Raw genomic sequence first — 24,671 nt, 5'->3', positions numbered from 1 at the left:
GGAAAACACCTAATAAAAAAAATTAATTCTAAAAAAAAAAGAACACATGCTCCAATATGTTCATAACAGCCTTATTTACAATAGCCAGAAGCTGGAAAGAACCCAGATGTCCCTCAGCAGAGGAATGGATACAGAAAATGTATACATTTATACAACAGAGTACGGCACAGCTATTAAAAACGATGAATTCATGAAATTCTTAGGCAAATGGATGGATCTGGAGGATATCATCCTGAGTGAGGTAACCCAATCACAAATGAACACACATGGTATGCACTCACTGATAAGTGGATACCAGCCCCAAAGCTCCAAAGAACCAGGATACAGTTCACAGACCACAGGAAGCTCAAGAAGAAGGACGGGCAAAGTGTGGGTGTTTCGGTCCTTCTTAGAAGGAGAACAAAATACTCACAGGAGCAAATACGGAGATAAAGTGTAGAGCAGAGAGTGAAGGAAAGGCCACCCATAGATTGTCCCACCTGGGTATTCATGCCATACAGAGTTACCAAACCAGACACTGTTGTGGATGCCAAGAAGTACATGCTGAAAGGAGCCTGATATGGCTGTCTCTTGAGAGGCCCTGCCAGAGCCTTACAAATACAGAGGCAGATGTTAGCAGGCAACCACTGGACAGAGCTCGGGGTCCCTAACAGAGGAGTTAGAGAAGGGACTGAAGGCATTGAAGGGGTTTGCAACCCCAATAGGAAGAATAATATCAACTAACCAGACCCTTCCCCCCTCCCCGAACTCCCAGGGACTAAGCCATCAACCAAGAAGTACACATGGCTCCAGCTGCATATGTTGCAGAGGATGGCCTTGTCATGGATCAATGGAAGGAGAGGTCTTTGGTCCTATGATGGCTTGATAGATGCCCCAGTGTAGGGGAATCAAGGGCAGGGAAGTGGGAGTGGGTGGGTGGGTGGAGGAACACCCTCATAGAAGCAGGGGAGGGGGGTAAATCAGGAAAGGGGATAACATTTGAAATGTAAAGAAAATATCCAATAACAAAAAAAGAAAAAAAAAGGATGTATTTATTTTATTTATATGAGTACACTGTAGCTGTCCTCAGACACACCAGAAGGGGGCATCAGGTCCTATTACAGATGGTTGTGAGCCACCATGTGGTTGCTGGGAATTGAACTCAGGACCTCTGGAAGAGTGGTCAGTGTTCTTAACCACCGAGCCATCTCTCTAGCCCGTGGTGTTTCTTTCTTTCAAAAAGGTTTGACTTCTCTGTGTACAACTGTCTTGCTTACATGTACGGGTGCCTTGTGCACCCCCGGAGTCTGAGGCAACCAGAAGCACCCTGTGGGTGCTGGGGACAGAGCTCAGATCCCAGACAAGAGCAACCTGTGCTCTACCCGCTGAGCCAGCTCTTCAGGCCTGTGTGTGTGCACCTCATTCCTTAAGAACATGTGTCTGCACAGGAAACCTCTGTCACATCACAATCAGGCAGTGTGCCGTGGGAAGGGTCATGCAGGCTGTCTTGAAGCGAGCAGGTAGAACTGCCTTTGCTCGCCTAGAAGGCCAGGCTCAGGTGAAGCCCCCTCCTCACCCACTGCTGCCACTGACAGCTGCTTTGGGCCTCACCCTGAAGACCTGTGTCACAGTTGTGAGGGATGAAAGAATGCCAACTACCAACTTCCCGATAGCATCTGGGCCTTCCTTGCCCACGTCCCAGGAGGTCTTGTTTCTTCTCAGGCTGTCCTGGCAGAAGGAGCTTTTCCACCGTGACCACAGGCTGAGCTGTGCTGGGTAGAATTATTAAAGCGTGGCACCAGTTTTGACTTGTGTGGCCATTTTTCTGGGTATCAGCGTGACTGCAGAACGTGATGACTGTCCCCTCTACAGAGGAGCTGGAGTCCTTTAAGTACAGGAACCTGCAACATTTAGCCAAATGGCTGGGACTCCGGGCTACCCTGTGGGCAGACAAGCTGTTAAGGGCCTTGAAAGCACACCCGAACCCAGAAACCGGGCAAGAAAACAAAACTCAGGATGAAAATCAATCTGCATTCTCTCTGCTGAGGAGACTGAGATACAAGTTAGTAGTGAGGAGCAAGCTCTCTACCCCAGTCTAAGGCTCTTTTCTATCATAACTTTCAGACATAATTTTTGTAGTGTCTCTTCTGTGCTATATCTGAGAATATGTTATCACCTTAAAGTTAAAAAAAAAAAACCAAAAAAAAAAAAACCCCAAGATTGACTACAGCGGCGCAGTGCAGCGAGCAACGAGCCCGATTGGGGCAGGGCTGTGATGCATCACTCCTCTCTCTGCCTTTTTGGCCTGCAACTGAGTCTGCCCTGGAGCTGCCAGCACTGCTGGATGTCCTGCCTACCGAAGATGCTCATGGAGCATCCATCTAAGGTCACTTATAGACGACTGCAGGCAGCACTGTGTCGTCGAAGCTGTTCCCTCACCTCAGGACCCAACACTTGGTTTTTGAAGCACCTGCATCTGGGAAGGGACCTGAATAGTGCCGGACAGAGGACAGGGTTCGGCCTGGTTTTATAAGTACCACGGAAAGGCTACAGAGAGAGCAGCACAGGGCCTTCACACAAACACTGACTGGACATGGTCTTCTTTCACCATCATGTTCACTAGCTTCTCTCTTACTGAATGGTTCATGCCTGCTTTTTGTCCCTGGCATTTTCTAGTTCCGCAAGTACTAGAGTGCAAAGGGCACACCCAGGCCACAATGAGATCGTAAACAACGACAGCTCCTCCAGTTAGTGTCCCCTTTCTCCACAGTTTCAGTGACTTCTGGTCAGAAGCCACGGCTGTGGTGAGTTATGGGCTAGGAAGCACGGCTGTAGACAACGGTACCTGTGACACACTGAGGGGCTACGGCAGGATTAAAAAGTGGAATGTTCTAGAGGAACCCCGAGACAGAACCACCAGATGCCTGACAGCAGTGAGCCTCATCTGTGGTACAAACAGCACCCAGGGCTTCCAGCTGGCAGCAGAAGCTGCCAGCCACTTCAGATAAGTTTGTCTCCTCCACACGGCCCCCAGCCTGGGCCGAGCCCTTGTCAGCAGAGGAGAGCTGGCTCTGTCCTCAGGGCTGGACTCTGAAGATGTTTTTCATTTCCCAGGAAGCAGGTCCCATCTTCCAAGGTCCCAGGAGGGCCAGGCTCGCTCCATAGCCCCCCGCAGGGAGCTGCAGAGAGCACAGCTTGGCCACTCTCAGTGCCCACACTCCCCTCCCCCTCCTCCTCGTTGGAATAGTTGCCGGAGTCCTGGCTGGTCTGCGAGCTGTACTTCCTGAGGTCCTCCTCAGACGCACGCTTCTCTTCTACAGCGACCGTGTCTGCATTCTCAATGATGAAGCATCTTTCCGTGTGCTCCTCAGCCGTCAGAAGTACAAGGTTTTTTGAGGGCGGCTCAGAGAAAAACTGATGGTAAAAGGGAAGGAAAACAGGTTGTTTAAAATAAACCCTGCATCTCCAGCTCTAGCTTCTCTGTTTTATGTCCAGCCTTTCAGAGTGTGCATCACGACACGTGAGCTATCCCGGGAATGACTGTGAGGCTCAGAAGGCACAGCAGGCCACCAGGCTCAAGGCCATTTTTTGGGTAAACCTGTGAAGAATCCTCACACAGGCACTGTGCTTCCAAGGGTGGGTTGGGGGTGCTGGGATCACAGACATTTTGAAATGACAGCCCAGTTCTCTGTCACTCAAAAGCACAAGTGAGAGATGGAGGTCACCCTGTTGCCTAGGTGGTAAGGGGCTGGTTATACCTGTGTCATAGCTGTAGCTATCAGAGCACAAAGGGGAATTTAAAACTCTAGCAGGCGGCAAGCATGTGCTGAACTCTGAACGCTGGGCTTCTACAGCTCATGGCCTGGCTTCTTTTACAGAGCTTGCCAGTGTTATGCCCTGGCTCCCAGGATCTAGGGCTAGGCCTTCGCCACTCAGTGCCATCATTTCAGGTGCTATCATCAGAGGAGTCCTGAGAAAAACATGCAAGCACCATGAAAGGAACTCATGGCTTTCATTATTCCAGTTTTCTGTGACTTCATCTAGGGCACCACGTGAAGACGGATGGATTATAGGATTTCCGATATGGTATGAAAAATCTCACAGATGGAACATGGCAACACTAAATGCCACTATAGGCAGGGACAAGACATTATTCAGATTGTAACATACACTTCATTACAACAGCCATATGCTGCTGCTGAGAGCAGAGTATGGGAACAAGGTGGCCCCTTGTCTCAGATTGAAACACGTTTATCTCAAGTGTCCTCCAAGACTGACTGTCTTGGAGCAGGCTGGCCTTCTAGCCCAGTGACCAGGACATAGGAGAAGAGCAAGAAGGCACCGAGGTCCCTAGTGACTATCCCCTCGTATCAAGTGCCTGGTGGGAACAGGAAGCTGGAAAGGACAGGGCTCCCTGGTTATTTCCTGGAGAGGTCCTAAGTGCCAGAGTGATGTTGTATCAGCTGCTGCCCACGCTCACTCCTGCTGCTGCACACTTCAACGTCCGCCCTGAGGCTGAGTCCACTGCTGCAGACCACTTCTGGACACAACACTCTTCTGCACTGAGTCACTGGTTAACATTCTCAAGTGTGTTTCAGAGGCAGGGTCTCACTGAGCAGCCTCTGACCCTCGCTTCTCCACCATGCCTGGTTTGGGGCAGGGCCGCTCTGTAGCCCTGCTGGCCTAAGCCTCTTTTGTTTCTTGGAGATGGAATCTGCTACTCAGCTCATACCGGCCTCAAACTCACTGCAAATCTCCTGCCTTAGCTTCCTGGGCTTTATAAGCATGCACTACCTCACCAGGCTTCTAATGCCACTGAAATTCTGCAGAAACAATCACACCAGACTGACAACTTTTTGGATATCAAGAAAGCAAATATCATCTGCAGAATCCAAGCATCCTAGTGGGTGACAGGGAGAGAAAGGTACCTCATCAATACTGCGGGGAGGCTTCAGTGGTGGGAAGCACACATGACACAGGTACTTCCAGACGCTCCTCAAAGCATAAAGGACCATGACAGAGAAGAGCACAGCACCCAATCCAGTTATAATCCAGATCGTGGAAAAACTTCCTAAAATACAAACAGTATGAGCGTCAGCACATTGCTTATGAGACCAGCCATCCTAGAGGAAATGCAGAGTGGCCTGAAAACCAATTTTGGGCACTTGGTGCACTGCGGTGGTCAGTGACAGTCACAGGTGAAGATGACCTGAGAACTGACCCTGGAGATGAAGACATGACCTGTAAGAACACAGGTCCCAACGGCTGGTGTCCCCAGCCCTGCACAGAGCAGAACTGGCAAGACAGTTGGTGTCTAAGCCTCATCCTGTTGCTACCAGGAAGTAAACTACGAACAAGACTGAGCGCAGGTGTAGCCAAGCCTTCTGAACAGGCAGGTCCACTTCCACAAGTTCATTAAAGACATTACAGTGAGTGCTCTGACTGCTCACCAATGAGCAATAACTAGAAGCAGTGAATTATTTAACACTGGATGAGAAACTAAGCAACAATAAGCACGGACCACACCAAGAACAAGGTGATCCCTCATCCCCCAGGCCTCGGCTGGGTTCACTTTGGATTCCCTGTAGTTCAGAAAGGACACCTTCTACTATCTGAAGCAAAGAAGAAATTCTTTGTAAATCCCAATGCAGTATTTTTATCTCTTCCAGCTGCATTAAAAACATCTAGAAGATCTCACCTGGACGTGTTTTCTCACACAGCTTATCACTGAAGTTGCTGGTCTTATTCAGCAGGGCCGTGTAGAGCACTCTGGCCTGGACACAGTACACAGTCAGCGGCTGCAGGTTCTTGAGGGTGAGCTCCGGGCTGTCCTCCACCGTCCGTATCTACAGACACGGTAACAACAGTGATGGAGCTCAGGCCTCATAAAGTCAGATACGGAATATGGGTTTTCTGGATTCTACTGATATTCACAAGAAGTCTCTTCCAAGTCTCACCTATTTGGTTGTCTAAGCAGTATAAGTTTGTTTTAAGTAACCCATTATAACCAAATCAGAGAGTGAAAAATCTGCTGTTAAAAAAGCGTAAGTGCACCCCCGAGATTCTCATTCTACAGGCACTAGCGGGTTGGCTTGTTTTTACTGCCATCGTGTTATACCGGGGAGGACAGTTAAGAATATGGGCTCCCTCCGGCTCTGCACTGCTCACAGTAGCTCCCAGAGAGCCTTGCTGCTTTGTGTGGGTCATTTCTTTGGCACCTATTTCTCCATCTGCTTATAAGGGGAGGAGAATCATCGTTCCTGTCTGTAGTGGTCAGCCATGGCAACGAAAGTGCTGGGTAACAAAGCCACTCTGACACTCAGCAGCTATGACACCATTTTTCCCACGAGGCCACAGACTGGCTGGGGTAGTTCCAAGAGCTGGCCACCAGCATCACCCTCTTTGTCTTCTAAGAATTAATTCTGCCTCCTCTGAGTGCCAGCTGAGGACAGGTGAGAACGCCACCTGTAGGCACTTGGTTGACACTACTCTGAGGAAGTGCTGGACACCTCAAAGAGCCTAGTGATGCTAAGTGTCCCGTAAATAAGGACAACTCTAGCACAGGAATTACCTGGCTCAAGTGTCACTAGTATAGAGAAGCCTTAGCCTTAGAAGAGCACTTGGGAATTGTGTAAGAATGGTTCTAATTCAGCAGTAGGAGACTCAAGATATAGTTCAAAAGCAAGATGGCCTAGTGCATAAGGATGCAAAGCCTGAGGACTTAATTCAATCCCCGGGAGTTATAAGGCAGGAGAGAGATAGCTCACTCCCACAGCTTGTCGTCTGGCTGCCGTGAGTGTCCTGTGATGAACATATAGTACATAAGCAATTGTCAACACACACACACACACACACACACACACACACACATTCACATCCTCACACACACATTCACACATACACTCACACACACATGTACATTCACACATATACACACGTACACTCACATACTCATGCACAGTCACACACACACACACACACACACACACACACACACACACACACACACACTCCCACACACTCCTGTATATTCACACACAGCAAAGTCAGGCCCAGATGCAGGCGACCTGTACTGTCATGCAGACCATAGAAAAGGCTGACATTCACTCTACTGCAGACAGGTCACCATCATGATTAAAAGGCCTCCCAAACCTTAGAGCTGTGACTGCTTGCTCTTGCCCTCCCTCCCCCACTAACTTTCTTTCCCATCATCACTGGTATGAGGCTAAGTCAGTTACTGGGTAGCTTTTTACCTTAGTATTGGAAGTGTCTTCCCAAAAGATGATTTCGTAATTGAGTCCATCACATTTGCTGTCCTGACAGTTGACATAAACAAGCAAGGTATCACTACTCATGGCGGTGACAGTAATGACCGGAGGAGGAAGGAGAACTGGGGAAGAATGCAAACACAAATTGTGCACTAAGATACCTTCAAACAACCTTCCGGGACTTGCCCTACATGAGGAGTCACACTCTCAAGTAAACGCTTGGATAAAGCAGGCATGGACCACACCCACAACCTCAGCTCTCAGGAGCTCAGGCAGGAGGACTGCCATAAGTTTGAAGCTACCCTGGGCTACACCGTGAGTTCCAGGCCAGCCTGGGCTACAGTGTCAGACTGTCTCAAAGCAAACTCGGCTTACTGTATATTTGAGAATCAATAAACTTCTCTTCAGACCAAAAGGATGTGTGATTTCCCTCTGAGGCTTGTACACGCAGAAAGAACGTTCCTGTGTAGACAGTATCTTGAGAAAAGACACAGTGCGTAGTCTGGACATTTGCACAGGTTGGTATTTGTCTCCATTTATCTGAACGGCTTCCAGAACTGCTTTTTGAATAGCCACTTTGAAAACAGAAAGCAAAAACAAAATCCAGTCCAATCATGTATTAATTCACTATGTACTGAGGCTCCATAATACCTAAGACACTGTAGTAAGCACTGTGGACCTGGGGGCAGTTTCCCCACTTAGGGAACTCCTGGTACAATGGAGGAGACACAGATCCCAAACAAAAGAAGGCCACGGGTGCTCCAGAGTGTGCGGGGAATTCCCAGTGAAGTGGCAAGCTGTTCTTCACTGTGTGTGTGTGTGTGTGTGAGTTCGTGTATGACTGTGTCTGCAGGCGCACATGAGTGGTATGAAGACATGAAATAGAAGACAGGGGTCTTCCTTGATTGCTCTCCACGTGACTGAGGTGCAGACTCTTCCCCAGCTTGCAGCTTGCTGATTTGACCAGTCTAGCTAGCCAGCCTGCCCCAGAACTCCCCGTGTGACTCTCAAGTGCTGGGGTCATGGGTGCTGCCACACCTGCAGGTTTTACCTGGGTTCTAGGGATCTTAGCTTCGGTAGGAGCTTTTCCTGCTAAGTCATCTCTTCAAAGCAGAACATATTTTTTAAGCAGGTTATTATTAAAAGGCTGATATACAAATTCGGAAATAACTTACTAAAAATATTCAAAACTCACCTTGTCCTATGCCCTAGCTAGTTTTATGTGAACCTGATACAAGCTACAGACATCTGAGAGGAGGGAACCTCAGCTGAGAAAATGCCTCTAGATCGATCATCCAGGCTCTAAGTAGAGAAGCCTTTAGGGCATTTTGTTAATTACTGACCTACTGGGGAGCACCTGGTCCACTGTGGGTGTGGGGACCCCTGGGCTGGTGGCCTCAGGCTCTGTAACAAAGCAGGCCGACCAGGTCGAGCCTCAGGAGCCAGCAGTCAGCAGCACCCTCCATGTCAGTAAGCAGCACCCGCCATGGCTCTGCATCAGCTCCAGTCTCCAGGCTCCTGCCCTGTTTGATCTGAGTTCCTGTCCTGACTTCCCTCAGTGATGGACTCCAAGATGGATGTGTAAGTGAAATAAACCCTTTCCTCCCTAATTGGTTTTGGTCACAGTGATTCATCGCAGCAATAGTGACCATAGCTGAGACATCCTAGTTACATCATATCTGCTCTTGCAGCTCCGTTCAGCCATCACATGCTACAATAACTACCTAACCGCATGACGCGCATGCATTCACCCCAGGTCCACAGTCAAAGACCTCAAGCTGCTAGCTTCAAAGTGGCTATAATGGGAACATTTCTGTCACAAAAGCTGTCTAGCACTACAAATGGGACTGTTCCCTTGTGGAGAGATGCTTGCTGTGCTGACACAGCCCTGCAGGAACCCATAACACAGATCTGTGCCATTCATTACAGAGAACATCCCACCAAGGGTGAGCCCCTGGCCAGAGACCACAGCTCAAAGCAAGTGTACACTACCTGAGACTGGCCATATATAGCTTCCCCAACATGGGGAACTCCTGCCACCTTGCCTCCAAGAGCAAGATTTCCAACCGTTCTCTTAAAGTTTTGTTTTCTTAAATCGCTTCTCTTGTGCAAATATCCTGTACCTCTAGCAGGACACCCTCCTACCATGGCAGGCAATGTTCTAGGACATCCCAGGCTCCTCCCTTCTCAGGGGCACACTCCCTAGCATCCCCCATAGAGTGTACAAAACCTGAAGAGACAGCGGCTGCCCTGAGGGTGCATTATCTGCCAAAGAGGAGGGGAGTTTGAAGCAGCACTTAAGGGTCCAATCCACCTTTTTGGGTAAATGGAATTTAACGTCTTTGTAGTGGACATGACCTCTGAGCTGAACCCTAACACAGGTGTAAAGGCCATATGTTGAGGTAATGTCTTGTGCACTGTGTAAAGGTTGTCCTTGTATTATTCATATGTTGACTTCACTACCAGAGGTCTTGTTAGTGTATGAAGCATCACTTGTCTCAGTGTTTTGTAAACATCTTCCCCCTCATTTTATCTCTCTCTTTTTTTTTTAAGATTTAATTTTATGTATATGAGTACACTGTAGCTGTACAGATGGTTGTGAGCCAACATGTGCTTGTTGGGAATTGAACTCAGGACCTCTGCTTGCTCTGGCCCTGTTCGATTCAGGCCTGATCACTCTGGCCCAAAGATTTGTTTATTGTTATATGTGAGTACACTGTAGTCTGTAGCTGTCTTCAGATACACCAGAAGAGGGCATCAGATCTCATTACGGATGGTTGTGAGCCACCATGTGCTTGCTGGGATTTGAACTCAGGACCTTCAGAAGAGCAGTCAGTGCTCTTAACCACGGAGCCATCTCTCCAGCCCCCAGCCCCCCCCCCACCTTTCTAACTGGTTTAATAAAGAGCTCAATGGCCTACAGCAAAGCAGGCAAGGATAGGCGGGTCTTCAGGCAGAAAGGAACTCTGGGAGATTCGCCAGCCAGGCTCCAAGGAAGAAACAGGTACCATGACTAAAGGAGAGGTAAGTAATGGGCCACATGGCAGAACTCAGATTAGAACAAATGGGTTAAAGAAGTTATACAATGAGAAATAGCCTAAGCTAAGGCCTGAGCTATAAGTAATGACTGTCTCTAGGACAGTTTTATCCAACGGCCTCTGATGTGCTGCCTCATCTCTACAGCTTTAGGACATGGCTTCTGTCCACAACCTCAGGACCATGCAGGAGAACGTTTGTATGAAACCACCCTCCTCAGTTACACATTATTTTTCTTTTCTTTGCACCTGAGCCAGTGTGCGTGTGCGTGTGTGTGTGTATGCGTATGCGTGCGTTCGAGGCACACATGCACATCCAGCTACATGTGATGTATATACTAGTGCATGTGCAGGAATGTGCAGAGGCCAGAGGTGGCCGTCAGGTGTCTGTCTCTGCTCTGTCAGTTGTCCCCTCAGCTGCTGGAGCAAGGAACCTACATGCAAGTCCCTGCTTCCCAATGCGCCACACTCAGATCTCGGCCGCCACTCTGTGGAAACCTTTGCACACAGAAGTAACGCGACCACACAGCAGACTGCGTAAGGAACACTGAAGAAGGACTTACGGAAGCCACTGTGCTCTGAAGCTCACGTCTGTAGACACAATGTAGACCCATTTCAGGACATAGCTCTTGCCTTGGGCATCTACTTCGAGATTTCCTGGCACAGGCATTTTATTTGTCACTAGAAGCCAAAGAATACATACATTTTAAAGCTAGTGATACAGAGCCACATTTATCTAATTTGACTTTAAGAGTTAAAACATACTAAATTTATAACTAAAGCCATGACCAGGTCAGCTCCCACCCTGACCTTAATCACTGTCCTGGCTAACAGTGTCTCAGGCTGTGTTCCTTGTTAACAATTCATGTCCACTGGGGAGGGGAGGGCGTGGGGTGGGGGGTTGAGGGACACCAGCCACTCTGCTAACAGCTATGCTAGGTATTACAGGTAAATAAAAAGCATTTACCATATGAGAAAAATCAACTTTTGAGTAGAAATTTCATAGTACTGAGACAAAAATTGCCAGGAAAGTGATTTTTGGACTCTGTAAGTGCTGTCACTTCCTCTTCTGCCCCCCTCCCTCCCTTCCTTCCATGTGTGGTACTGGGGATTGAACTAGGACAAATGTCCAACCATACCCCCAACTCAGTGGTTTGTTTTAGTGACTATTAAGCCATTGTGAAACCTTATCACATAAAACAGTTCAGGAATTAAGAGGAGAAAATGCCCCAATTAAAATGCTGAGGATACTCGGTTACGGAATCTAACACGGAGGTCTTCGTTACCTGTGGTGCTTATACACTGCACTGCGCTGTAATTGCTGTGTTTCTTAAGTGACGGATGTATTGCTTTAACTTCTAAACAGTAAGTAGTCTCTGGCAAGAGGTCTGGTATTTTTTCTAGATAATACGTAGAGTTAATAGTTTTCTATAAAAAAAATTTAAAAATAGTCAAATTTTAGAATTCTTTCACCTCTATTTTTCTCACATCAAACAGGTAAAAACAGAAACTTACTTTGTCACTGGAAGACTTCTGCCAGAATCGTATGGTGTAACTGAAGGAGGGTCTCTCCAGTGCCCACACGTTCCCGTCTTGTCCGGGAGGAGAGATGTGGACTAGTATGGCTTTATCTTCAGCTTCTAAACGTACTTCTGGGGGGCTCATGTGAGCTGTTGACATCAAAGAACAATTACATAACTACAGTAGTATCATTCCAAAATGTTAATAATAAACAATGTTTCCCTGGTGTAGTAAGAAAAAAGTCCCACGTGCATTTCACACTTTGGGAAGACGTGGCAAGAACAACCTGCAGAGAGATGCATCTATGCACCAAAGAAAAACAGGTAACTCTGACAATGGCAGCAAATGCTGCCTCTGATAAGTTACCAGGAAAGCTGTTCTGAAACCTCTCAGTAGAAGCAAACGCATGGCGGAAAAGCAGCCCAGGCCCTGTGGAGAGCATGTGAAGTCTCTAAGATAGGACAGTGAAGGGTACAGGGTATGTGGGAGGGGCTGAGGTTGGCAAAGAGCCAAAATCCCATTCAGCTTTAGAATCATCAGCCTGGCCAAGGGATGAAGAAGCAAGGGATCAGTAAAGAGAAATGCCTTCGTAAAAAGATAGGTGCCATCTCTGCTCTCCTCACGTGATGGGTCAGGCAGAATGCGCCAAGGCATTGTCTGAGTTACTTTTCAATTGCTGTGCCAAAGCTCCATGACCAGGGCAACTGATCAAAGAAAACTGGGGCTCATGGTGGTAGAATCTGTGACCATCAAGGGAGGGGAACAGGGAAGCAGGCAGGCAGACATAGTAGTAGAGTAGTATATGAGAATTTACACCTGACCTATAAGCAGGAGGCAGAGAGAGAGAGAGAGAGAGAGAGAGATAGAGCGAGCACAAGCCAGTCAGAGACCAAGAGCACGGACTAGGAATGACATGGCTTTTGAAACATCAAAGCCAACTCCCAGTGACACAGTTCTACCAAGGCCATACCTCCTAGTCTTTCCCAAATAGTTCCACCAAGTATTCAAATATATGAGCCCATGCTAATCCAGATTATTATAGGCATATATACAAATATACATTATAGGTGTAGAAAAAGGCTAAAGATGAATCCAGGGTCTGAGCTTGAACAAATAACCAGCTGACGTGATTCCCACAGCCAGGTGAGGGCTGCAGGAAGGGCTGACTTCTAACATGTAGGTACACACTGAATAGAGACTGTACCAGTCTTATGCTCAGAGGGAAGACTGGGGCAGGAGATGTAATTCTGGGAGTCAAAAACAGTTTCATGGCCACCCTGCCCTAGAGGCTGTGCCTAACTCCACTTCCAGCAAATGTTACAGCCTCTTCTGGCCTCCCCCAGCCTCACATACGCGTAGCATACACATCTCACATATGCATAAATAAAAATAAAGCTTAAAAGAGAACCTGAGGTTGTCGAAGGGCGTCTGATTACATGGGTTCTATCTTTTCACATTTAGCACATTGACCATTACAAGAGTAGAATGAAAAAACTATTGGGCACATCGTTAAAATACACACTTTTTTGTTTGTTAGTTTTTGAGATAGGGTTTCTCTTGCTATCCTGGAACTCAGAGGTCCACCTAACTCTGTTTCCCCATGGCTTGGGTTAAAGGTTTACAAAACCACAGTCTGGCAAAAGTTCTTTTAAAAAAGAAAAACAAACAAACAAACAAACCCCAAAACGTAAAGGTGTGAAATTGCTCTACTTTAAAAACAAGAAACTCATTCCCGTGGACTACTCAGCCTCTGCAGTAAGTTACACACATGTCCATTGTGTGGATAAGAGACAATCCGAGTGAACATGCCAATAACATCTCTGAAATCTGAGGAAAAATGCCCTGGCTTTATGGACCTGCTAAAAGGCTCTTGATAACCACACTGGGAAAGCCACTAATACAGAAGGCCAGGGAAGAGGCCTCTGCAGAAGGGAGCTGCACCAGAAAACTGCGCTTGTAATGCTCATTAGAGAGGAAGAGAGGAACATATAGCCAGCCATGGCGGCTTCTTACCTGTGTAGAATGGAATAAACGGATCAACCTCATTCCACGAAGATGTGCTGTTCCCTTCCTCTGCTCTGACACGAAACTGTGTTTTGATATACACATTTGTGTCCAGTAAAGAGAATTCACACTTGGTCCTTGTAGTATGTTGACATTCAGGCACTTTTAACCACTTCGCCTCGTCTTTTCTTTTAGTAACAACAATAAGAATAAGAAAAATCTGAATGAGCAAATGTATACATGGACTTTTAAAACGTGTTTTCTATTCACCATCATAGTTAGGTTAAGAATATATCTCCTATGGTGAGTATCACTGTGTGCTGACGGAGCGAACCTGAGTGAAAGGTCAAAATCCCCCCAGATTAACAATGGTTGCCTCTAACAGGCTGGTAACAATGCACAGCCAATTTACGTCATGGACTGTGTCCAGTGCACGTCCAGGGGTTTGTCACGTGGAGGACTGTAGAGGCTACTGCCATTAGAGACATGTCTAAAGCAAGTGCCTTCCAAGGTCTAAGTGAAACTGTATTACTAAGCCACTCATTGCAGGGTCACCAGGAATCCACCCCCTAAGACCTGGAAGGTCACACTTTAGACCACAGCCCACATAAGGAGGCAGCTTCTTGATGACAGAGAAAAAAAAAAACATCTGGGAAAAATACAATGGCAGTCATACTAAAGAGAGTTTATTTTGCTTGAGATGATGCCATGTTAACATCTTCCTGACTCTGATTCTTCTTTGTTACATATGAGCCAAGTTACTACTTGAATGATTAGAATTTTCTTAAATTTTTTTGTTTTTTGAGACAGTTTTCTCTGTGTAGCCCCAGCTATCCTGGGACTGACTCTATTCACCAGGCTGGTCTGGAACTCAGAGATCCATCTGCTTCTGACTCCTGAGTGCTGGAATTAAAGGCATGCACTTCCCTCTGCCCCAGCAATTTATTTAGTTAATTTTTAATAGTTTTTGCTTCAATCTTCTGAGTGGTTACATTAATACTTCAAGGAAACAGAAATAAATGATCCATATGACAGAAGCAGATTCGTCTGCCTTGAGCCATGATAACTGTGTGACTTCTGGGAAATAAACCTGTATTTCTAGGCTTTAATTTCCTTATTGAAAACTTAGGAATTGATCTGATATTCCTGTTTGAAACCTATAGGAATAGACTATCTAACCTTCGGGGGACAGACCTTAGCACTTTGTGGCCAACTTTTCCTCTGCCTTTCCAAGCCAATTATTGGCTGTTTGCTGGACTCTTTAAGTCTTCAACGATTCTTTTTAAAATTATGTGTGAACATGTCTGTATGTGGGTGTGTGTACATTAGTTACTGTGGGTACGTGTGAGGTCAGAAAATTGGGAAGCACCTGGGGTTGATTTTACAGGAGGTTGAGATTCTGGCTGTCTGCTCTTTATTACAGGGTAACTTACGGGTTTCTTCAATATCCTCACTCCACCTAAGCCAGCTGGTGGGTGAAAAAAATCCCAACCTACGGCAAAAACCAAGTGGTATCAAAACTGAAACCTGCACACAGAAAACTCACTAGAGGTAAAACGGTGTGTGTGCAGACACACTCAGGAAGCTATGAGATCACTATCTCTGTTTAGTAACCAGTGGGTGCAGCTCTGGGTCCTGACTTGGAAAGTGCTCACAACCCTTCCTTCCCTGCTGACTCCATCCTACACAGGGGACCAGACGAAGCCCCAACACTAAGCAGGAGATGGAGGGCTGCCCCTCCTGTGAGCCTGCCTTCTGAGGCTCTCTGCCTATCCTCCTGGATGATGGGAAGTAGAAGGTCAGTACTGAGTAAGAGTCTGTGGAAATCCAGGGTCAACAATACTGATGTGGCTGACAACACTGGGGACGGAGAGATGGCTGCTCTTGCAGTGGCCCTGGGTTCCATTCCCAGCACACAGATGGTTTACAACGTTCTATAACTATAGTTCCAGGGAATCTGATGCCCTCCTCTGACCTCCACAGGCATTAGGTATGCAGATGGTACACATCCATACATACAGGCAAAACACATACATAAAATAAACCTTGACATTTTTCTTTCTTTTAGGTTTATTTATTTATGTCCATGAGTGCTTTGTCTGCATGTATGTCTGCATACCAGAAGAGGGAATTGGATCCCATTACAGATGGTTGTGAGCCACCATGTAGTTATTAGGAATTGAACTCAGGACCTCTAGAAGAAGAGCCAGTGTTCTTAACTACTGAGCCATCTCTCCAGTCCATAAGCTAAACTTGTAATTTAGAAAAGAAAAAGAAACCACTGTGTGTGCTGGAAATGACAGGAAAACTAACCACAGTGGCTTGGGGGCCTGTTTCAAGGCCCAGCATGGCCCTCGGGCACTCTCCTCTCAGTGCAGACAGCTGAGGTGCTGCTCTACATTTAGAGTATGTGTGACATCCATGAAGGGAAGGTCTCCTCAAACCTCCTCAAGTCAGACAGACAGACAGACACACACACATGTGCAAGCGTGCACAAATACACCACAGCATGAATGGAGGTCAGAGGACAACTTGCAGGAGTTGGTTCTTTTTCTCCATGTGGGTTCTGGAAATCCACTCAGCCTGTCAGGCGTCGGGCAAGCACTTTTACTTGCTCGGTCATCCACCAGCCCTTCATCTCAGCTCAGTCTCCAGGGAGATAAAGTTACAAACATTATGTGCAGGAGACATAACATTTCCTAGATTGGAAACAACCAAATGCTTCCCACATTAAAAGGAAATTATGACACCTATCATTCCAGCAAGCCAATCAGTCACCTACGTTCGATATTCTGCTGAAAAAGTCACACTGCCCATTGACTCTCCGGGGCTGCTCCACTTTAGGGTGTAGTTGTCATCTATAATGTAGATGTCTATATTCTCAGGAGGTTTCAGATTTTCTCCACCTATAAACCCAGCAAGTAACAAATTATTATTTATATGCTTTAAAAATATTGTATAAGTTGCTATTAATCACATCAACAACATCACTGAATGCACTCATTTCATTTTTTTTCCCTGCTATGATGCCTACAAACCACAATAATGACCAGTATGGTACAGAAACCCCAAGGGCAATAGTGGCGCATGTACCTTGGTAACTACAGTTCTCTAGACTTAAGATCTGTTCAGTAGGACAGAGATTGTGACTGGTATTGGAACCCTGTCAAATGCCTATAGCTGGTGACAGCAGGAGTCTTGGAAGAGAGCCTACCATTTTCACGTTAGTAAAGGCAGCATGAGCACTAACGATATTCTAAATACTTTTCCTTTTACAGGTGGGTGTGAACCACCAAAAGTGTGTGTGTGTCAGGAATTGAACCCAGTCTTTTGCAAGTGTGATTACACAATCACTAAACCATCTCCAGACCCAGGGCAGAATTTATTCAAACATAGGAAAGTATACAGCAGTCCCCTCTGACGTGGGAGTTGTAGCCCAAGACCTCCAGTGGATGCCTCAGACTGCAGTTAAAGAGTCCAGCTCGATCTGGATTTGTTCCTACATACGTATGTACACAGTTATGACAATGTTTAACATGATAGGCCCGATAAGATGATAAAAATAAATATGACACACTGTGATTACAGTGGGGTTGGGGTGACAAGGGACATTATTAGACAAATAAGAGGGTTTCTAGAATATAATGATCTCTATGATTTCACTGGTTTTCTGGATATCCTGGACAAAGGGAAGATTCCCCATCCCAGGGAGGACAGAGAGGTTTCATCACAATATTGCAAATGGTATACAGCTGAAACATGAGGTACACAGACCTCTGTCATTGCTTTATCTAGCTGTATTGAGCCTTTATTAATACATAATGCCTTGTCTCTCATAGCCTTAATTGTGTGGGTTAGACACATCCAAAGAAGCTACATTACAATAGGACCCTTCAAGCAACGACCATAGTTAGACAGCTTCTTCCTCCAGTAGGAGAGCTCAGGTCCATCTGCACCTCAGGCACAGGGAGGCTTAGGACAAAGGCTGCTCCAGAGCCTTCAGAAACAAGTGCCATTGCTGGTCGTTTGAATCTACCCGTCATGGTTTGAATATGCTTGGCCCAGGGAGTGGCAGTATTTGGAGGTGTGGTCTTCCAACTGTGGGTATGGGCTTAAGACCCTCACCCTAGCTTCCTGGAAGCCAGTCTTCCATTAACCACCTTCACATGAAGACGTAGAACTCTCAGCTCGGCCTGCACCATGTCTGCCTGGATGCTGCCCTGCTCCTCCCTTGATGATAATGGACTGAACCTCCCAACCTGTAAGCCAGCTCCAATTAAATGTTGTCTTTTATAAGACTTGCCTTGGTCACGGTGTCTGTTCACAGCGGTAAAACCCTAACTGAGACGCTAACCTAACACTTCAAGGACAAGTAGGTAGAGAATAGACCTGTGACTCTTCCAAGAACAGACCCCCTTACTCCTTTAACATGTATGTCTCACATTTCAGAATAAATTTTTTAATTTCCCTTCAAAACAGAGTCACTCCTTTGTGTTAAAATGTGATGTAAAGTCCTTTTTGTCTGACACTGATGCAACCATGCCTGCTCATCAAGGCTAGGTTTTTAAAGACTTTCTGTATGTGTATATGTGTTCTGCCTGCACATTTGTGTGTGCATCACATGTGCCCCGTAGCCAAGGAAGTCAGAAAAATGTATTCCAATCCCCTGGAACAAAGCAGGATTTAGGGAAGGTTGCAAGTCACAAACTGTGTGCTGGGGACCAAACCAGGTCCCTCTGCAAGAGCTGCAAGTGCTCTTACCTGTGAGCCGCCTCTCCAGCTCGAACGAGGCTTTAACTTTAAAAAGTGTCCTTTAACGCTATGTCTGGCTCCACTGTTATCTCCTGTTTTGGAAACTTCTGCCTCAGACTATCATGTCATGTCGCCTGTCAAGCTTCTACTCCAGAGGGTTACAGAACTGCCTCTAGTTACATCCTATGAGGATGCATCTGAGATGTCTGAATTTCTTTCTTTTCAGCCACCAAGGGCTATCCATCAAGTCTCCCCACTCTATGTTGTCAGGTTCTCAGTGCTGTCTATGCTAAGTGCACACTACCACTGAGCCACACTTCCAGTACCACCAACGGAGTCTTTGATGTCATCCCTAAACTGACTCTATCCTGTTATCCTTATCCTCTTAGCTTGATCCCCAGACCAACTGCTGGGATCTACTGATTCTGTGCAGAAAGAGCAGCAAATGTGCTCATGAGATTAACAAAAGACCCAAGTGCATTTGTAGCAGTTACGGTATCCTGTTCATAATAGTCTTTTTCCGACTTACTGTATATGTGTGACCACTTTGCCTGCATGTACATCATGCACGTCTAGCCAGAAATGGGCCATCTTCGGGGTGAGACTTGGGGCAATCACTTACTTCCCAGATACACAGATTTCTAAGAGGAATCAGAACTTCCCTCCAGGAGTGAGGCTAGGTCGTCCTTTTTAGGTTCCTCACATCACTATGAAAACTCTTGTCTCTCCCGTTAGTGGGGCAATTCTCCCGATGTAACTAGCCCAGTGGTTTCCTGGCTTGTTACTGTTTTGTTAGCCTGCTGCGACTTCGGGCCGGTTAGGGGGCCTCTCACCTCGCTCCTCAGTCAGCCGGGGACAAACCGCACTAGGCTGCGAGCGCATTTCTGCTGCTGTCTGGTCTCCCGCCCACCAGCCGCTCGGAGGCTCCGGCCCGGGTAGCGTCCTCAGGCTGAAGAGCGGCGCAGGGGGCAGGCGTCGCAGACTCCGGTCACCCGCGCCCAGCTCTCCCTCCCTGGTGCCCGGCCCTCGCCCAGGCCCCTCGGCTCACCTGCAGCTGAGGGTAGCACCCAAGGCGCCCCGGCCACCAGCACCAGGGCCGCCGCGCCCACGACAGCGAGCATCGTCTTGGAAAGCCCGGTAGCCGCTCACATTCTCCTTCTCCTCAGCAGCACCGCGGAGCTGGAGACTACCTCAGGGCAGCTAGGCCCGCCGCGACGCCCCGCCCCCTCCAGCGCCCCGCCCCTTCCGTGAACGCCCCGCCCCTCCACCCAGCCCAGCTTCTCCGCCGACGCCACGCCCTCTCCGCGAGCAAGCGGCTCGGAAAGTACCGGGCGCGGTCCAGTCCTGGCCTGTTGACCTTGAGGTCCCTGCCACGCTCCGCCCCCACTTCCGGAAAGACTGCCCAGCACTGTCCTTAGACTCCTGAAAGGATAGCGGGGTGCAGTCAGTGCGCCTGCGCAGCCCCTCCCCCTTCCGGGCTCAGCTTCCTGTTTTTGTCCCGGGGCGGGGGATTCTGAGGCGTTGCCCCGGGGTTTACTAGTCCACGGGCTCGAATCGTGGTGTGGGGGATCCCTGGAGGCCGTGGATCAAATGACTCTGGGACCTGGAAGGCGCCGGCGACACTTTTATCTCAACTGCACAAGATCTTTATACTTGATTCCCTGATTTCATGGGATGGTTTGCTGTTGTAGACTCGTTCTATCTTTGGGTTTTGAATTATGCAGCATTTGGATCTTTTGTCTAAAAATGTGTTTTTAGGCTGGTTTTATGTGTATGAGTGTTTTGCATGCATGCATGTATGTGCACCGTACATATATGCGTGCTTGGTACCCATGGAGGCCAGTAGAGCGCAGATACCCAGGCACTAAAGTTACTGATCTTCAGAGCTACCATGTTTGAACGCCACTCCTCTGTACGTGCCCTTAAACCACTGAGCCCTCTCTCTCTACCCGCTTAACTCCGTCTTTGTCTGATTACTATCTTATAAAGAAACTTATTTGTTATGCCGGTGTGGTGGCGCACGCCTTTAACCCCAGCACTTGGGAGGCAGAGGCAGGCAGATTTCTGAGTTCGAGGCCAGCCTGGACTACAGAGTGATTCCAGGACAGCCAGGGCTACACAGAGAAACCATGTCTCAGGAAAAAAAAAAAAAAAAAAGAGTTCCTCTCTGCTTCCTCACCAACGTTCGTCAGATTTCTTGTCAGCCATTCTGAGTAGGGTGGGGTAGAATGTCAAAGCAGTGTCGGTGTTCATTTTGCTGGTGGCTCAGGACATTGAGTACTTTAGAGATAGTTACTGGGTGCGTATTTCAGCGTTTGAAAACTGTGTTCGATTTATTGGGCCATTTGTTCCTGCTAGATTCATTTCCTTATTTTCTGAAGTTCTTTATGAATTTGAGATATCAGAGCCTTGTCTGAGGTTTAGCTGGACAGGCTTTTTGCCCATCCTGTAGCCTGTGTGATGCACAGATAGTCTCCCTTGATGTTCAGCTCTGTAACTTCATGCATCTACTAATCCCATCTGTTGAAACTTGGGGTTAGTTACCATTCAGAAAGTTCTTGCCTCCCCAGTGTCATGAACAGTATTTCCATTGTTTTTGTCTACAAGCTTCAGGTTTTAAAGTCTTTGATCCACTGGCTGTTGTGTAAAGTGAAAGCCAGAACTAATCTCATTCTTCTGCAGGTGTCCAGTTTGGCCAGCACCATTTGTTGAAGCCCCAAGGTTTTGCCTCTTTTGTCTAGAGGTGGGTGGACACAGTTTGCCAGTTTATTTCCAGGTCCTCTGACCTGTTCCATTGGCCTTCCTGTCTGTTTTTATGCCAGTATTAGACTGTCTTTATCTCTATACCTCTACCGTATAATTTGAAGGTATGTGTTATGTTAGGACTGCTTTGATTATTAGTAAGCTGTTTGTGGTTCCATATGAAGCCATGAATTATTTCTATTGCATTGGAAATATGATAATGGAATTTGATAAATATCCATTAAATCTATAGACAATTTTGGTAGTACAGACGTTTTCACATATTCTGCCAATTTGAGAGCAGGACAGACCTTTTTATTGTTTAATATCTTCATTGATTTCCTTTTTCAGTGTCTTGAAATTTTCATTGTAGAGATGTTTCTCTTTTACGTGTCCTCCTAGGAACTTTCCTGGGGGGTTGGGGAAACTATTTGAATGGGATAGATTCCCTAATTGGTGAATATATTGGTGTATATGAAAACTACTGTCTCTTAAAATACTGATCATATCCTCCAACTCTATTGTTTATTAGCTATAGTTTTCTGGTTTCTTTTGTTGTTGTTGTTTTGGTTTTTCGAGACAGGGTTACTCTGTATAGCTCTGGCTGTCCTGGAACTTACTTTGTAGACCAGGCTGGCCTCAAACTCAGAAATTCACCTGCCTCTGCCTCCTGAGTGCTGGGATTAAAGGCGCGCGCCACCACGCCCGGCTGTTTTCTGGTTTCTTCTGTGAGGTTTTTCTAAAGTATAGCATCATGTGATGTGCAAATGTAGTCTGACTTCTTTGTATTCTGTCTTTATTCCCCTTATGATCTAATTTCTATAGCTAAGACTTCAGACAATATATCAAATAAGAGAGGCAAGAACAAGCACTGTGTGTCTCACTCCTGACTCGAGAATAAATGCTCACACTTTGTCTCCATCTAATATTGGCTATAGGTTGTATATCCCTTATTATTTTCAGGTATGTTCCATATGTTCCTAACAGGATTTTTGTCACGGAGGCATGTTCAGTGTTGTCAAATGCCTCTTTGACATCACCCGAGATGGTTGTGTGGTTTCTATCCTCAAGGTTGTTTCTATGACACAGTACATTTTCTGACTTACGCGTGTTGACCAAAGCTTGCCTTTCTGGGGTGAAGCCCACTTGGTCACGATGGACGCTGTTCTCGAGATGCTCCTGAGGGTGGTTTGCAAAGTATTTTGTCAAGAACTTTTTGCGTCTCTATTGATCCACACAATTTTCGGTCTGTAGTTTTCTTTCTCTGTTGTGTCATGAGCTGGTTCTGTTATTAGGATAATACTGACTTCCTGGAATGTGTTTGAAAGTGTAATTTCACATTGTATTTTGTGGAACAAGCTAAGAAGAATTACTGCAAGATTTTTCTTGGACGTTTGATCGAATTCTAGTGTCAGTCTGGTTCTGGACTTTTGAGTAAAGACTTGACTGACTTTTCTCTCTTCCTCTCTCTCCCCTCTCTCCCCTCTCTCCCCTTCCTCTCCCCTTTCTCACCTCCCCTCCCCTCCCCTTCTCTCCTCTTCTCTTTCTCCTCTCCTCTTCCTCCACCTCCCCTCCCCTCCCCCCCTGAGACAGGGTTTCTCTGTGTAGCCCAGGCTAATCTGAGACTTGATCTGTAGACCAGGCTGCCCTCGTACTCCTACCTGGGATCAAAGGCATGTGCCACAGCCACCCCATGAGAGTTTTAATTTTGGAGGCAGGGTTTCACTATGCAGCCCTGCCCGGCCATCCTGGACCTTGCTGAGCAGACAAGGCTGGGATCAAGCTCACAGAGATCTGACTGCGTTAAAGGCGTGGGTCTGCCAGAGGCTCCAAGGATGCTTCTGTCTCCTGGCTTGTGATGGATTAAATGTTTAAATTATTGAGAGCTTCTGGCTGTAATTTTGGTAGATGTTATGCATTTAGAAATTCTTCTAGCCGGGCGGTGGTGGCGGATGTCTTTAATCCCAGCACTTGGGAGGCAGAGGCAGGTGGATTTCTGAGTTCGTGGCCAGCCTGGTCTACAGAGTGAGTTCCAGGACAGCCACGGCTACACAGAGAAACCCTGTCTCGAAAAAAATCAAAAAAGAAAAAAAGAAATTCTTCTATTTTTGTCTTCCAGAACTTTATAAGGTTATAGAGTATATTCTAGTAAGGCTCTGTAATTTGCTGGACTCTGGGTAATGGTACTCTTTCATCTCTGATTTTAATTCTTTTCTTCTCCTTTTGTCAGACTGGCTAGAGGTTTGTCAAAAAAAAACCTTACAAAAAAACATGATACCCAAGGATCTTTGTCTCCTAAAAACTAATTCTCCCTAGAGTCGCTGTAACAGGCCCTGAGACCTTACTTAGTACAGTGGAAGCTAGACCCACCCTTCTGACCTTAGAACCCAGCTTGTGGGCCCTAACACCTGCCCAAAACAGGAACCAAGACTCAACCAATCAAAGGCCCAGTCTGTGTGGTTCCAGGATCTGGGGAAGCCCCTGTGGTGGTTTCAGTGAGGATGACACCCCCCCCCCCCATACTCTCAAGTATTTGAATGCTTGATTACCAGGGAGTATCACTATTTGAAAGGATTAGCTGGTGTAGCCCTGCTAGAGGAAGTGTGTCACTGGGGAATAGGTAGGCCTTGGGGTTTCAAAAGCCCAAGCCACACCCTATCTCTGTCTCTGTCCGTCCCTCCCTCTGTTGACTGGATTTGGACGTAGAACTCTCGGTACTTGTGCATGCTGCTGTGCTTCCCATCGTAATGGACTGAGCCTCTGAAACTGTCAGCAGGCCCCAATGAAATGCTTTCTTTTATAAGAGTTGCCATAGTCATGGTCGCTTCACAGCAACAGAACAGTAAGACATTCCCTAAATGGACTAGAGCAGTCGGGTACTCTTACCCACTGAGCCATCTCACCAGCCCATAATACAGACTTTTAATTTGGCTTTAAGATTGTCTATCTGGGCCGGAGAGATGGCTCAGCAGTTAAGAGCACTGACTTCTCTTCCGAAGGTCCTGAGTTCAAATCCCACCAACCACATGATGGCTCACAACCATCCGTAATGAGATCTGACGCCCTCTTCTGGTGTGTACTTACATATAATAATAAAGTCTTTGGGCCAGAGTGAGCAGGGCTGGAATGAGCAGAGGTCCTGAGTTCAATTCCCAGCAACCACATGATGGCTCACAACCATCTGTACAGCTACAGTGCATTCATGTAAATAAATAAATCTTAAAAAAAAAGACCACCTTTATCTTTCCCTGCAGTGTTGATTGCAAGAGTCCTCCCTCCTGCCTCTAGCACACATGAGCCCCCTCTGGAACTTCCCAAGGAATCTGGCACTCTATTCCAGTGACAAGTCAGCTTCCTCTGTCCCCCCCCC

General features: G+C 46.9%; 1 protein-coding gene across 1 annotated transcript; it reads right to left on the bottom strand.

Annotated features, from left to right (window-relative positions):
* Window positions 1-1,006: 1,006 nt before the first annotated feature.
* On the bottom strand, window positions 1,007-19,767 carry Ifnar1 (interferon alpha and beta receptor subunit 1). The gene is made up of 11 exons (XM_021185272.1): window positions 19,608-19,767; window positions 16,590-16,713; window positions 13,817-13,995; window positions 11,798-11,952; window positions 11,569-11,710; window positions 10,846-10,963; window positions 7,623-7,822; window positions 7,233-7,369; window positions 5,678-5,825; window positions 4,908-5,050; window positions 1,007-3,393 (listed from the first exon to the last, which is right to left on the bottom strand). The coding sequence occupies exons 1-11, from the start codon at window positions 19,678-19,680 to the stop codon at window positions 3,031-3,033; spliced, it is 1,782 nt and encodes a 593-aa protein (XP_021040931.1). The 5' UTR covers window positions 19,681-19,767; the 3' UTR covers window positions 1,007-3,030.
* Between the last annotated feature and the right edge of the window lie 4,904 nt (window positions 19,768-24,671).

This window comes from Mus caroli, chromosome 16 (assembly GCF_900094665.2).
Source record: "Mus caroli chromosome 16, CAROLI_EIJ_v1.1, whole genome shotgun sequence".
Taxonomy (NCBI): Eukaryota; Metazoa; Chordata; class Mammalia; order Rodentia; family Muridae; genus Mus; species Mus caroli.
The sequence above is the reverse complement of the archived record's forward strand: the minus strand, read 5'-3'. Positions and strand labels throughout refer to the sequence as shown.

Excerpts from the sequence above, each read along its gene's own strand:
- Ifnar1 (XM_021185272.1), bottom strand. The coding sequence starts at position 19,680 with ATGCTCGCTGTCGTGGGCGCGGCGGCCCTGGTGCTGGTGGCCGGGGCG. Across the intron at positions 5,051-5,677 it reads GTGTGAGAAAACACGTCCAG|GAAGTTTTTCCACGATCTGG; the intron begins GTGAGATCTTCT and ends TTTGTATTTTAG. Across the intron at positions 3,394-4,907 it reads CTCCCCGCAGTATTGATGAG|TTTTTCTCTGAGCCGCCCTC; the intron begins GTACCTTTCTCT and ends TTTTACCATCAG.